The sequence below is a fragment of the Pteropus vampyrus genome, unplaced genomic scaffold, assembly GCF_000151845.1.
Source record: "Pteropus vampyrus isolate Shadow unplaced genomic scaffold, Pvam_2.0 Scaffold95, whole genome shotgun sequence".
Classification (NCBI taxonomy): Eukaryota; Metazoa; Chordata; class Mammalia; order Chiroptera; family Pteropodidae; genus Pteropus; species Pteropus vampyrus.
Window position 1 is genome coordinate 5,293,446 of NW_011888876.1, and position 15,240 is coordinate 5,308,685.

Genomic DNA, 15,240 nt, shown 5'->3' on the forward strand with positions numbered 1-15,240 from the left:
GACACTACTCGTCCGAGCGGTAGAGCCAACACTGAACTCAGCTGGACAGTGACAGAGCCAAGACGTGAACCTGTCTTTCTAACCCAATGTGTATTTCTTGGGTTTTAGCCCACATACTTTGCGTACTCTCAAGAAAGCTATTTTTCTGCGATGTGGATCAGATCCCATTAGACCATGCATCCCTTAAGGACAAAGGCTGTGCCTTCTGATTCCCGGGCCCTGGCCCAAGTAGTTGTTCCATAAATTTACACAGGAGAATCCTTCCACCTGCGAGAGTGAATCTGCTTCCCCCGCTAGACATGACCTTCAAGACGGTAGCCGCTTGTGTTGATGGTGGAAAAACCCCAGCCCCGCCACAGCTGAGCTCAGGAAGTGCCAGGTGAATTGTGGAACGGGTCTCTTAGGAGGAAAAGATTGCTGAGGGCCCAGCCTTCTTGAACTCACTTAAGAAACTGCCATCGATGTAGTGCGATTCAATCCTGCGGGGAAATTGGGGGCCACGTGTAATGTGATTTCTGTACAAAGGTGCCTGGACCTCTTCGTTCTCTACTTCTGCTTTAAGCCCCTTCTGGTTTAGCCACTGCCTTTTCCAGCGGTGGGAAAAGCACCGGATTCACAGTCAGGAGGCCACGAGACCCGCTCCCAGCTCTCCCCTTTACCAAGTGGGGGCCTTGAGCGGGTCGGCTTCTTTGTCCATGGAAAGGCACGCTCCCTGTCACCAGGACTGTGGGACGAGATGAACAAGCTCATGCCGGCCCTGGGCTGTGGGTTGGGGTGCAGAGGAGAACGCAGCGGGTCTCTGCCCTGGGGGGCACACAGAGAGGGGGTGCCCCTAGTCACCGAAATGACTTTCACTGAGTCCTGGCCAGCTCTGCGGTCTTCTCAGTGCCCCCCCCCACACACACACACACACACTGTCACGGTCCCCACAGTCAGTCAGTCCCATGTTTGGCTTCCCAAGCCCCTGGGGGCTGTGTTCTGGAAAGTGGTGTGTTGGGTCGATTCTTCCCTGGCTTCTCTCTTCACCCCGTCTTCCCACCCAGATCACCACCACTCACCCCTGCGCATGCTCATGGTCCTCAGAGTACTCAGCTCTCCCCAACCTGAGTCCTCAGTGGTCATCCCGCCCCAGCATATTTGGGAAACACGGGAAATACAGCCCCGCAGCCCCACTGTTTACCCTCCAGGAGGCAGAAGCCTCCTCACGGCAGCGTGTCCGCCTGGGCCTGGGCCTGGGCCTGGGCCTGGGGCAGTGCTGTCACACACCCGCGTCCCTGCAGTGGGGCCCTCGTGGGCACGCTAAGGACGTTTGTACCACATGACCCTTTCATGGTATCGTTAAGTCCCCCTGGTTAAGTGCTGGCTTCTAGGTTGGCTGCGGTCCAGGGGCTGCTCTCCTCCCACCATTTATAAATTCAGTTGCTAAAGAACCGAGACTTCCTGACGGTAATCGAAGGGAGAGAAGTTAATGACGGGACCTGGAGAACTAGCATTTGTTGTTTCTACGTGTGCCAGGAAGCTTCCGCCAAAAAACAGTCATTTGCTGTGCACCTGTTATGTACCTAGTACTGTACTAGACCCCAGGAGAAAGGGAGAAATGAGACAAGTGAGTTAATCATTAACAGCCTGTGTGCTCTGAATACACAGGGGCTGAGGGAACACCTGACCCGCGCTGCTTAGGGAATTGGGGCGGCACTTGAGGCTGCAAAGGGTGAATAAGAGGCATCAAGGGTGAGACTAACGGAAAGGGCATTTCGGGCGTGGGGGCCAGCATGGACGCACAAGAATGCGCGAGGCATTCAGGGAGAGCAAGTGGGTGAGCAGGGCTGTGCGGGAAGCCACGCCGAGGGTGGGGTGTGCTACAGGTGAAGTTGCAGAGGTTCATGGGAGGGGTCCAGAATCTGGAGGGCTTCGGGCAATTCAGGGAGATATTAATGGGTGTTATATAGCGTAAGTACATCTGTATACAAATAAATTGAGGAAATCGGACATTTCAGAAAAAGAGTTAATAGGATTTTGCCTGTTCAGGGTGGATATTTTTATTGCAAAGGTTTCCTTTACCGTGCTAACAGGCATTGTGAATCTCCGAAAGCAGGAAAACAGCATTTCCCAGACTTGTCTGGCCGGGGAACCCCCTTTTCTCCCTCCGTTCAGTGCCTCTCCCAGGATGGCGATTCTCAGAAGGTACCTTGGGAGATGCCATTTTTCCACTGAGGCGATTTAAGCTGGCCAGTGACATGACCAGGCATGTGTTTTATCTGAGTCCACTCTGGAACGCATGTAGAAGACGGATTGGGAGGAGGAGAAGCTGGAGGCAGGGAAACCTGCTCATGGTGACAGCTGCTGATGTCTCCTGGCAGCACTGTGGGGACATCTTCGTGAACATCATCCCACTGAGTCTTCCCAACAGCCCCCTGGGTAGGGAGGGCCATTACCTGCATGTCCAGATGGGGAAATGAAGGCTCAAATGGCTTAATCGTGGGCCCAGAGGAACGCAGAGCGTGAGTGGGAGGCTGGGGTTCAGTCTGAGCCTGACCCCAGAGGCCACTTCCTGAGCACTCTGCCACACTGCCACACCTGCCAGCAAGAAGGGAAATGACCGGGTCAGAGGTGACAAGCAGAGAGGGCCGGAGAAGCTGGTCACCCAGAAGTAGAGTGGCTACGCACAAGGGGAGGAAGGGCGTCTGGATGGGGGCCGCAGCCGGTGCCTCCGCGGAGGGCGGTCCCCTCTCCCTGTCCTCGAACTTTCCTCCTGAGGGGCCGTGCCGGCTCGGGGGCTTTATCCCCCTTTGCCCCTCATGTATCCTGTGAGCCATGAAGGAGGAGAAGCATGGCTCCGTGGGCCGCCAGTCTTGCCTTGGTGGGTGGCATCCTCAACCTCCGGTGGCCTCTGATAGGAGGAGGCTCACTGAGCACGGGTCGACCCACACGCCCCACCGATGGCACCGGATCTGGGGAGCCAAAGTGCACTTCCATCCAGACGAGCTCTCAGTGTGCGGTGAGGACCCCACTTCTCCGAGTGCCTTGGCTCGCTTTCCCCTCAGGGCACCCTGACAGGGCCTCTCGGGGGCCAGGGATCCAGGGACACCTGAGCTAGCGCTTACCCTCCAGGAATCGAGTTCGGAGAACGAGCCGTTGAAGGCAGGTTTGCTCTCTGAAGGATCCCTCCAAACAACCGAAGCTCTGACGCTCTGTCTGAGGGAGGTGTCATGGGAGCCACCCATGGCGGTCACACATAGATTTCTAATATGTTTAACCCACCTGTCCGAAATATTTTTATTTCAACATAATCAATACTACAAATTGATGAAATATTTTACGTTTTTTCAAACGAAGCCCCTGAAGTCCACTGTGTGTTTTATACTTATACAGTATGTCTTAATTTGGACTCGCCACATGTGGCCGTTGGCTCCTGGGTAGTGCAGGTCTAGACTCTGTCGATGATGATGTACCTCCGTAACCCACGTGGTTAGGTGGGCAGGAACCAACTGGAAGCCTCCCAGGGTTTGCCGAAGGTCTGAGGTCACAGGCTAGTGTGGCCTTTCACTCCCTGCCCTGCCCGCCCGTCTCCTGCACTGTTCGGGGTATCTGGATGGTCAGGCCACTGAAAAGACAAAGCTGGACTTTCAAGATACAGGATTTGAGAGCAGAGCCAAGGGGTGTGTGCTCTGTTGTTTTTTATTCACGTCCTGATTTCAAAAGCCAAGCGTTTTGTACAAATTTTATTTGTTCATCCGATATTTATTGAGCACGTATTTTCTTCCAAGGCCCAGGGATGAACTCCCTCAAGGAAATGAACATTTGAAAGATAATGGGGAGAAGGGGGGTGGGGCAGATACTTTGTGTTGGAGGTTAAGTCCCCTGTAGCAGGGAGCACAGAAAGGCAGCATCTGACCTGGGCAGAGCCTTAAAGGACAGGTAAACATTCGCCAGACAGGTCAGGATGGGGTAGGTCATCCCATGCAGAGGGCAGGCAAGAAATGAGAGAGGCCAGGGCCGTTTGGGGGTCTGCCAGGGTGAGCATGGGCGAAGGTGGGGGAGGATCTGTGTGGGACACGGCAGAACCCAGGTCTCGGAGAACTTGGAATGCCAGCCCAGGCCCATGTCGCGCCTTCGTCCAAGGACTGGAGCAGGGGCTGCAGCCGAGGTCTCAAAGCTGGGGCACAGCATGGCCACATTGCCCTTTGGAGGAGCCCTTCGGCCTGTGTGGAGGGTGGCGGGAGGGGATCCAGGCAAGGGCACCTGTTGGCAGGTGATTACAGCAATCCAGGCCAGAGGCGAGGCCAGAACGAAAGACTTAGCAGAGGGGAGGCCTCAGAAATGGGATGCTCAGGACCCATTGACCAGCCGATGTGGAGCCGGGGAATAGGCGTGCGTCGCGGACAGCCCTCTGGCTCTGGCTGGGGGTCCTGGATGCTTGCCCTCAAGCCGCGTGTGCAGATGCATCAGACCATCTCGGTTTGCACTGATGTTTTAAGTTTCGCTTTAATGCAGCCACAGAGACTCCGTCCCACTCGCCCGCCGCCTCCCAAGATCCAGCGCTCGAGGCCCGTGAGTAGCCGCTGGTTCTGCCCGCCCCCCTAACACTGCCTGGGCCGCTGTCCCCGCCTGACTAAACCTCGGGGGTTTGAACTCAGCTGCCTTGCAAAGAAAACCTGGGATTGGGGTTTCCAGCTTCCCTCTCTGCGTGGCATGAACTGGAACTTGCATTTTTCTGGGCTTCTCTCTCCTTTGTGTTGTGAATCGGTTCAGGGACTTGCAGGCCAGAGCTAGCTGTAGGTCACCGGGGGGCGCTGTGTGGTGCGTTTGCCGGGGGTGCAGCCTGGGCGTGGATCTCCCAGGTGGAGCCATGTGTCTAGCCAGTGAGCGCTAAAGCCTTGCCCTAACTGCCTCATCTCGCCAAGGCCACGGAAGCCTGGCCGCTGGGCTCTCGTTCCTGCCAGAACGGGGTTTGCAAGTGCATGTGATGTTCCTCCCGAGGACAGAGGCTGCGCCCGAGAGTGTGGCCTCGGTTCAGATGGTGACAGGTGCTCCTCCTGGCAGGCCTCACATGGCGCTCACCTTCCCACGTGACACTCCACGCGAGGTGGAACCGCAGGGTGACATGAGAAGCCCACCAGCCCCTGAGAAGGGACGGGTGAGAGAAAGAGAGGGAGACCCAGCTCTGTTTTTTTTTTTTACAGAGAAGAGCTGTGGGAAAACACGGGTGCGGGTCCCGTTTCGGCCTCCGTGAGGTCATTTTCCTTGTAAGGCCAGACTTACACGCCATGGCATGATACCGTTAGCAGGTTCCTTTCAAGGGGGAACTTGCAGGACCATTTGGTGGTGGCCGTTTACCAAGAGAGGAGCTTCTGTCTCTCGTTCAGAGCGGCCGCTGCTCCTGCAGCCAAGCCAAGGGCGTCAGAGCCCCACCCAGCTGCCCTCAGGGTTCCCCAAAAAGGGCGTCCCAACCCCCTCCCGCCCTCTCCAGTGCACACGTCCAGCTCCATCTTGGAAAGGTGCGGCAGCCAGGGGTGCAAGCGGCCAGGCCGAACGCGTCTGTTTGTCATCCTCGGCGTGCACACCCAGCATGGCTGCCCTCTGCATAGATGTCGGAAGGTTCCAGGGTACTTTCTTCCTTCCCTTCCCTACCATGTGTGAGAGTGAGAGGGCTAAGGTGAGGGTTGGGGGCATTGAGATGACTTCACCTGTGGCTGTCATGAGGCTGCACAGTCCCAGCGACGTGTGGCAGATCTGTCCTGTTACCCAGTCCAACAGTGATCAGCACAGCTGTCAAGGGGACGAGATGTTTCTGCTTTCTGCTCACTGTCACTGGAAGGAAGGCACAAACTGCACAAAGAAAGCACTTCGGGGGACAGGCAGCCCCTTCTGGGTCAAACTGTGTCATTCAGCGAGAGTTCCAGTACTCATTAGCAACACGGCTTTGGGGTGTAGATGTCGCTAGGCTTGAATACCAAAGCTGTGTGACTTTGGACAAGTGCTGAAGCTCTCTGAGCTCACATCTCTCACTGTAATAAACCCTCATTCACTGAGGGTTTTGTGAGAACGAACATAGACGACATTTGTACAGTACCTGGCACGGTGCCTGGCACACAGAAGCGGTTCTTAACAGGTTTTTAAATCGTACAGCTTCTAAAGAATGACACGGTTTCTTAATAACCATCACTTGCCCAGGATGTGTCTGGTCAGCAAATCATTCTCAGGCACGTGATCCGGTTGGGCCTCACAGGCACTCTGTGAAGTTGTCACTGTCTCTACCCATTTCAGAGATGAGAAAACAGATGCCCAACAACCACAGGTAGAGGTCACCAGACCCTAGCACCTGCGGTCTCTCCAGCATACCAGACTCCCTGGGCCCTCTACCTCCATTTCCATGGAGTCCATCTTAGTATAAAGTCCTAGGGCAAGGCCTTCCGTCGAGGGAAAAACAATCAGTAGCCGGCGGGCTTCCTGTCGAATCTCTAGGGCAGTGTTAGGGCCTGGCAGGGCCACAGGGGTGAAGAGAATTAGCATTGTCTGAGCATTTTCTTTGTGCCTGGGACTGTGCCGGGCTCTCGTATAATTGCTGTCCCACTCGTCTGTACAACAGCTCAAGGGAGGCACAGATGCTGTTTCTTCAATTTGCAGCCGGAACTAAAGCGACAAATAAGAGGCCAAGCCGGCCGTTGAGCCCGCCGCTGCACCACCTCGCTGCTCACCAGGCAGCCTCTCCTTGAGGCAGAGTCACCCAATGGGTAGCGCTCCGAATTCCCCATGGAGACCTGGGACCCAAGGCAGGCAGGGACTCCCTTAGAGCACAATCCAGGTCAGGGTGTCTCCCCTCGGGAAAACTCAAGTATTGGAGACAGCTGCCATGGGCTCTGTGTTGTGTCACCAGTGTAGGGACTCGTGCGGGGAGTGGGTGGGGAGGTAGCCGCATCACCTGGCAGCTGAAGACGGGCACGGACACCGTGCCCCGGGAGGAGCCTGCCGCTCCTCCAGTGCACGAGGCGACTAGCCCAGCACTCCGGGCTGCGCCCGCCTTGGGTTACCTGGCGCTGAAGAGGCAGGGTGCCGGCAGAACCAGTTCTCCTAGGTTTGGACGTCTGGGAGGCCTGCCCCGGTCTGAGTCAGCTTGGTCACTTCCTGGCTGTGTGACTTGGGCAAGATGCTTACTTCTCTGAGCCTCAGTTTCATCATCCGTAAAATGGGTTTAGCAGCACCTCCCTGGTGAGGGTGATGAGGCCAGTATGCATAGTACCTAGCACCATCCCTGGCATAACGCGTGCACATACACCCACCTCTGCCAAGCAGAGTCACTGGGACTGATTCGGGAATCTTGGGAGGTTTGTACTCTCCCCCGGTGGTGGGCGCGGTGCCTTTTCCCTCTGATGCAGTCATGCAGACACGTTGGGTGGGCGCCATTGCACACTAAGGGAAAACCTGTGAGACGTGGGGTGTGGACCCCCTCAGGGCCCTCGAAGAGGGACAGTCGGACAAGCTCCCATGTCAGGAGCCGCTGGCCCCCAGCCGGGCTTTGCCGGCTCACCTAGCCGCGGACATTCTGGACGTAAGGGCAGCCGTTGGCCCAGGATGGTGGTAGCGTGGGGGGCTGGCCACTCAGCCTTTCTGGAAAGAGCTCTAGAGCCTGGCACCTGTGGCTGGAGTTCAGAGGGTACCAGAGGATTTAGATTTTATTTTTAAAAAGAAGAAAGGGGAAAGAGCAGAAGAAAGCCTCGCCAGTGTCTGGTGGGCCGAGGGGAAGGGGTCGGGGCGTGCAGGGGAGAGCTGGGCTGTGCTTGGCTGCATGCGAAGCACTTTATAAGCTCTGTATTTATTATTTCTTGCTCACCATTAAAATCAAATGTACTCAGTGCTTTTGTATTCAATACACATTTAACCCTGCCGACTTAGATTTCTCAGGTTTTAAATCCGGTGGGGAATTGGCTGGTTTCCCAACTTTCCCCTCAAGTCCCCATGAACAGAGCTCAAAATCCCTGTTTAGCATTTTCTCCCCTGGCACTGCTGGGATCCTCACACTGGTGGGGCCGTAGCTGTTGTGCGTGCATGTGGTTTCTTTCCTCGTCCCCCAGCACCCCACCCCCTTCCTAAGCACCCTAGAAAGACAAATGTGATCGCTGAAATATGACGGGCCAGTTGTCTGCATCGTCTTGTGATTCGGGCTTAATTAAACCGTTTTGTCTCTATGTGTCTGTGCCTGGTTGCGGCTCTAACTGTAGGTCTGCGGCCGTGTGTGTGTGTGTGTGTGTGTGTGTGTGTGTGTGTGTGTGTGTGTGTGTGTGTGTGTGAGAGAGAGAGAGAGAGAGATATTTGTGCATGTGCCTTTACCTTGTGTGTGTGTCTGCTTCCGTGAGTATTTGTGAGACTGTGTGTATGTTGGCGTCTCGAGGCCTCTGTGTGTCTCTGGATGGTTGTCTGTGAGTATGATTTTGTGTCTGGCTTTGTCTGCACCAATCAGGTGTGTGTGACTCTGGGTGTGCCTGCACCAGTGGGGGTGACTGACTGTCCGCAGGTCTCTGGTGCCTTTCTCTCCCGCCCCTGCCTCCCCTGCCTCCCTGCTCCCCTCCCCGCCCCTCCCTCTCCTGCTCTGTCTGTTTTATCATCCCTAATGAAGCAGTCTTCTCCATCGATCCTGCTGATTGCCAGCCCATTCCTTTTGTTTGTTGGCGCTGAGCCATTCAATGGCACTCTGACAGCTCAGCTCGTCTAATTAGCTCTGTTGTTCTTTTTCCCCATGTTTCACCACGTTGCAAGTTCAGTCGAAGTTGCCACAAACTTAATCCCCCCATTTCAGCCACAAGTTCACATTCCTAACCCGACTTTATTGTAGCAAGGAGCAGCCATGTGCAAGGACAGGCTGACAGGCCTTAATGTCTGCCCTTTCCTGAAACCCCCACCCCAGGACCTCGGGGACAGGGCAGAGATGCTCCAGGGTCCCCACCGCACACCGCCTTTGTGGCGAAAAGTCTGGGGGAGCATTCCAGCCAGGCGATCCTGTTTACCAGCTGCCTCTGGCTCTGGTCCGGGAAAGTCCAGGAAACCAGTTCACAGGTAGAATGGACGGGGGTGTATCCATTCGCGTATCCAGCAAATGGTGACTGGATGTCTTCTTTGCGGCAGGCACTGTTCTAATAACAATGATAATAATAGCAACATTGTTAAGCACTTCTGAGATTCCAAGCAACAGCATTCGTTGGTTTCTAAAAATCTCACTGAGGGACCGCTCGGATTCCAGGCCCAGCACAGGATGCTAGGCGAGGGTAAGCCCGTCACAAATGGCGTGTTCTGATTCAGAGACACCCCTCCCCAGGCTTCCTTTTGTTGTTGCCGAGCTCACGGAGAAGCAAGGTGAGCATTTATGGAGCCGTACCATGTGCCAGACCCCATGCTGGCGCTTTCCCTGTGGATCCTCACAGCAGCCCCATAGAAGACAGCAAGTTTGGTGGGCTGCATTTGGCTTTTTGGGTTTTTTGTTTGTTTGTTTTCCCACATCTCTGAGTCGCCAGACGAGGCTTAGGTCAGACTGGCCACTCCACAGGAAAAACTGGTTAGATCAGAGGTGCAGAGACCTGAGGACTTGGTCCCACTCTATAAAGACTTGTCTTTTATGCAGCCAACTTCTGTAATCTGTGCTCCTAAGCCATTGTACTGAGTCACCTACAAATTGCTGGGGGGCGGGGTCAGGGAATAGAGCCAGCAAGAAATGGAGCATGTATGCTCCCTTTCCTGTCCTATCTGAGCCCTGAGCCATTGTGACATTTTCTACTTGGTCCCTTGTCTGCAGAGAGAGGGCAGGCCCTCTCGATCTGGGTGCTCAGGCGTTTTTATTGGCAATGAAACTCACAGGTAGACTGTCTTCGCTTAGTTCTCCGTCATCAGGAATGGTCAGAGATTATGGTGCCAGATTTAAAGCCATGTAATGTTGATTGGACTAAATGAGCATCCTTTCTAGGGGCCCCGAGAGATTCTCAGCCTAATTCTCATCGTGGGCTCTGCTGGAGAAGGGGTGTCTATTCCAGCGGGCCCCAGTCTTGGCTTTCGGTGGCAGCAGATCAGACAAAAAAACACTGCAGCCTGGCTACGGGTTAGGAAGCCGCGTGCTTCACTGTCACACCCACCCCCAGTTCTCAAGCTGGGTCCGCACCGAGCGTGCAGCAGTCACCAGGGGTGTGTGGCATCCGGGCGGAGCCTGCTCAGGGGCACTGCGGAGGGATGCTCTGGGCAGCAGAAGGTGATTTTTCTGGCACTCTCCGATGCTGTTATTTGCTTCCCACTCACTCCTTCCATGAAGAGAGGAAAATAAGTATCTTGTAATTCTGTTGTAAAAAGAACAAAAATAGGCCCGCGTACCCTAAAAACAAAGTCTGAGTGAAAGCTTTTCGTTTACCAGACCGGTTTCTGGGTTCTTGAACAAGGTGAGTGGGGACTTAGCATTCCCAAGGGCCTCTTTGTTCGAGGTCCCATGGAGACAATATGTCATCAGACCCTCACAGCAGCCCTGCGAGGAGGCAGGGGACCTGACCGCTGCTTGCAGACGAGGGAACCAAACTCTTCAGAAGACCCCCGCCCGTCTGAGTAGGCCACAGACCTCCAGTCCTTGTGTCTGCTGTGCTTTCAAAGGCGACGTTCTCATAATCAGAGCCTTTGCAGCCCGTGCCGTGAAAATCCCTCAGCGTTTATTTGGGGCCACTTATCCGAATCTTCCGACGGTTCCGCGTGGCTTCTCCACCTCACTCCTCCTTGGGGGGTTTTCCCCTGTGCCCTTGCCAGGTGCGCCCTCCCCGTCCACATGTCGTCAAGAGGCCGAAGAGCAACGTCGCAGTGGAAGGCCGGAGGACGTCCGTCTCCAGCCCCGAGCAGTGAGTACCCGTTGCTTCCCTCCCATCTGTCTGCCGGAACCAGTGAGGCCCGCGCTCTGCGAGGTCCACGTCCCAGCCCCGGCCTTCGAAAGGCCTCCCTGTACTGTAGCCCAGGAGGGTGTTTCGCCAAGAAGTCCCCTGGGAGCAGGGCTGGATCCACAGTGGCACCTTCTGCTAGCAGTTGTCACACCAGTGGGAGGCGCCAGAGGCCACAGAGCTGGGCACCGGGGCTGGATTTTGGGTGGTGGTGCCTGAAGGGAACACGGACGGGCCCAGAGGGAGGGTCCAGGCCTTTCCTTATGCTGTGGGGTCAGCAGGAGAGTTGGGAACGTGGTCAAGAAGGTGACCCCTTAACGAGGGCCTCCACCTTCCTGGGCGTAGGTGCTCGAGGTCTCTAGAGGCCAGATTTATACAGAGGACTGTCCTGCCCACTGCCCCACCCCACCTGGCTCACCTGTGCCATAGTATCTGTGTTGTATGGCTTTGCTTTTCTACCTCCCCTTGGACCCAGAGGTCCTGGGGGCAGGCACTGGGGTTTCTACCTCGCATAGGACACTCCCCTCCCCCCACTTCAAGTCACCTGCTGGGTGGATGTGGGATGGATAGTGGACAGATGAGGTAAGTGACGAGGCGGGTATACAAGCAGTGGCCAGCAGTCGAGCTGCCTGGATGGGGTGAGGCTTGACGTAGCATACTTCCCCCATCCAGTGGATCCACAGTGGCACCTTCTGGAGAAGGAACCTCCGCTTCCATCCAGGGAGGTGGTGCTTCCTGTTGTCCCTGAGGCACACAGCCCTTGGGCTCTGCCCAGACAACTCAGCAGCTGCACACCGTAGAACATCCTCACAGTAGCCCCATGGAAGAAGACAAGTGTGGGGCGTGTGTTTGGCTTTTTGTGGGGCGTGTATTTGGTTTTTGGTTTTTTTTTTTTGCATCCATCCATCTCGGTCTAAGGTTGTTTAGGGAACCAAAAACATTGCCCCAGGGACGCTGAAGTCTCTTGGGTGAAGCGGGGAGTACTCTTCATGTCTGCTCTACTTTCAAAAGCGTTCTTGGGGAGCGTTCTCGGGGTTGCAAGAGATGGCGGGCCCCAGCCAAACGACTCTGAAATGTCGAACTGTGGCCTAACCGAGGTTGCAATACACTTCAGCTCTTCCAGGATTCTCTGGTTTACAATTCGGTGTTGCTGAGACAGCTGTGTCGTTATAGAACCAGCCTACCCAGGCAGCCCTCACACCTTGCCCAGAAAGCTGCGGGAGACAGAGGATGTGTGTTTGTGCGTGTGCATGTGTGTTTATCCACCCGTCCATCCGTCTGTCTGTCTTGAGAGATACTTGGCTATGCACAGTTTGGAAGAGAGGACTCCTGATGGTGGGTATAGGTTTAACTTTTGCTCTGACGGTGGGAATCCTGGGGAGTTGGTCTCTGGCCAGGACTGGCGTGGATGATGACTGCCCCCTTGTGGAGAAAGTGCTGAATGTCTTCACGTTCCTCAGACCCTGAAGATTTCTCCCTAGGGGGGATGAAATCAGTCATTTTTCTTTAAAGCCAGCTCTTTAAAACTGGGCTAAATCTCTTAGCCACTGCACAGAATACAGGGTCATGGGCCTGTAGATATTGAAATGCGAACCTAGAATATCCTTGCACCTCCCAAAACCTCCCCAGACCAACGCCACCTCATTCTCCAGGCGAGCATTTCCTGTTTGTGGCCAGGTCCCGAGAGGAGAGTGGGCTTCTCGATCACGTCTGTTTAGTCTGTTTCCAGCGTTGCGCCTCCAGCCTCCAGTGCCGGCCAGAGAGCCAGAGGCTGGTAACCCCGTCCTCCTGGTGGTGACCAGAACTGTGTCGGAGTCCTTTTTCGTTTCTTTTTGCAATATGCCTCGTTTTATTTAGATTTCAGTTCGGGAAATGTGTGGGGTTAACGTGAACCGGTGGGGAGCATGGGGGCTCGTTTCATGGGTTGGCAAACTGGCAGTCATAGAAAACAAATGACGGGTTCTCTGTGACCGTGCATCACAGTGGCTCCCGCTCCACCAGGAGATAAAGAGGTACATTTTGGGACATCAAAACAGAGCTTCTGTTCACTTTTTGTAATGATGGGGGGCGGGGGGGAGCGGCGGGGGGAGCTGTTCTCCCACGATGTCCGGCAGGGACATTTCCTGTGCAACCCTGGTGGTGGCTTCCTGCGTCTCTTCCCATGCCGCCCCACCCCCCACGTGCTCCTGCTCTTCCAAATGCCATGTCACAACAGCGCTTGGATGTGTTTTTCTCAACTGTCATCAGCTCCAGCTGGCAAGACCAAGTTCTTGAAACACAGGAAGCATCCAGCGGAAAATATTTTAATAAAACAGACTCCTCATAAAATATTGTTCTGGAGAGGAAAGAGGCAGCTCCACCAATCTGTCAGCGCGGTGCTGGGAGACACGGGAAGACAAGCCAGCAGGCAGGAGCCAGGTCCTAATGGGCCTTCGTGGCGGATGGTTCCGTGTCAGGCACCCAGATGGGTGCCTGGCCCTTTAATCTGGCCTGGATTTTCTTGAATCGCGGCTGTTTCTCTCCACGGGGACTGTCAAAGCGCATCGGAAGCGTAGAGGACTTAGGTGGCAGAAAGAGATACGGGATCTTTGAAACGGAGGGAGGGACTCGGTCCTCCTGACTTCTTGCCCCAACTCTCACTTCCAAGGAGCATGTTAGATGGTCAAGTTGGTGGACAGCAAGATGGCGCTGGCTAGGAATAAGACGGTCTCCACATCCTCCTGCACAAGCGGTTCAGCGTCTGGAATTCATCAAGGCCCAGGCGCATCTGCCACAAGCTCCCCAGCCAGTCTACCCACTGAAGTCCATTTGTTCCTTCCCAGATGATGTCCATCTGTCCCTTTGTGCACCCATTCATTCGGCAGATATCTTTGAAAACCTACTAAGTGCAAGCCTTTAAAGAGCCTCTCCATGCTGACTCTCCTGTTGACTTACATTTGCCCCAAATGAAATTTCTTCCTGTGTCAAGTCTTCTTCCTGAACCAGTGGGTCCTGGCCCCTGAAAACCATTTGGCGGCAATTGAAAGAACACTTGGGAAGGATTCCGGGAAAAGCATGCCCTTTGTTTTTGAGTTAACATTAGCTGATTAAGATTCCGTGTCTATTGCTCCTCGAGAAATATGAGCTACTTCCGTTATTATTCAGGTCAGGGCCGGTGGAATGCCCTGAGCGCTCCCCAGGGCAAGAGTGAGGGTTAGGAGGGACCGGGCAGCAGGTCCAGGCGTCAGGCCAGTTAGCAGCTGGTGGAGTCGAGCACCTCGTGTGTTCTAGGCCCCGCGCGGCCGGCGTTCACGTCTCCTCCCGCAGAATGGGAACCCGGGCGCAGAAAGTGCATTTGACCAGTGTTTCAGGGTCACCCGGTTCGAAAGGAGCAGGCCCGGGACTCCAGGTGACATTTGATTTTGTTCTCTCAGTCACACTCGGCTGCCCATGGGGTCCATTGTCGCTATGGCTTTGCCTAGAGAGACAGCGCCATGTCCTAAGGTGACCTGTCCCCACATGCCACCCTTTCTCTCCGGTTCCCTGGAGCTGGGAACCAGAGCCGTTCGGTCCTTTTCCTGCCAAAGAAGCAGTGTCCACTGGCACCTGAGTGTGTCCACCTGGGGAAGGAAAGAGAAGCATTTACCGAATATGTCTTAACATTGGGACAGATAGGTGGTGGCTTTCGCATTTAACAGATAAAGAAACGGAGGCTCAGACACCTGCAGTAACTCGCCCGAGGTCTCCGTGCTAGAAGATGGTGGGGTCAGCTGGTGACAGAGGCCTGGCCCTTTCTTCTGTGCCATCCAGGCTTTCTGTTAAGAAGCTTAATTATGACTGCGCTACTCTGAGTGGCGAGGACGATGGTGGCCCTGGTGGGCACAGGGAGGTTCACAGCTCCCCGGCTGTTGAGGTGGCCCTTGGGTGTTTCAACCACAGCGTGCGTGGCTGCCAGGCCCCAGCTTATTTTCCTTTCGGCTCGTCAGGGCTAGGGGAACTCCCGTGATGCTGGAAAGGAGCTGATAACACGCTCCGAAAGGCAGTTCCGTGTTCAGGACCATGCACGAAGGCCAAGGGCAGAGAGTGACCAGCCGGTCGCCAGGCTGGCGTTCGTTCCCTGCGGTGGGGGTCAAGGGCCGGAGTCTCCACAGTGTCGCTGGGGTCACCGCAGGAGCTAGTTACATGGCAGCCCCACCACATTTCATCTTCACAGCCCAGAAGGGTCGGGCTGTCTTCTGAGTCTGACTGGGTGAGGGGCTGGCGGTCAGCGAGGCCGAGACACCCCCCGTCCTGCCCGGCTGTGGAGCCTGAGCTCTTGCAGCTGCTCACGTTTGTTCCACCTCTGGTGGGTGAGACAGCACTCCCC

The 15,240-nt window shown here is 55.3% G+C and overlaps 1 protein-coding gene across 1 annotated transcript in view; it reads left to right on the forward strand.

The window, feature by feature from the left end:
• Positions 1-15,240, forward strand: part of DENND1A (DENN domain containing 1A) — a 457,019-nt gene that overhangs the window by 426,587 nt on the left and 15,192 nt on the right. Inside the window, exons 19-20 of the mRNA XM_023532960.1 lie at positions 4,495-4,551; positions 10,771-10,859. Coding sequence (XP_023388728.1) covers positions 4,495-4,551; positions 10,771-10,859 — 146 coding nt within the window. The remainder of the gene's footprint in view (positions 1-4,494; positions 4,552-10,770; positions 10,860-15,240) is intronic.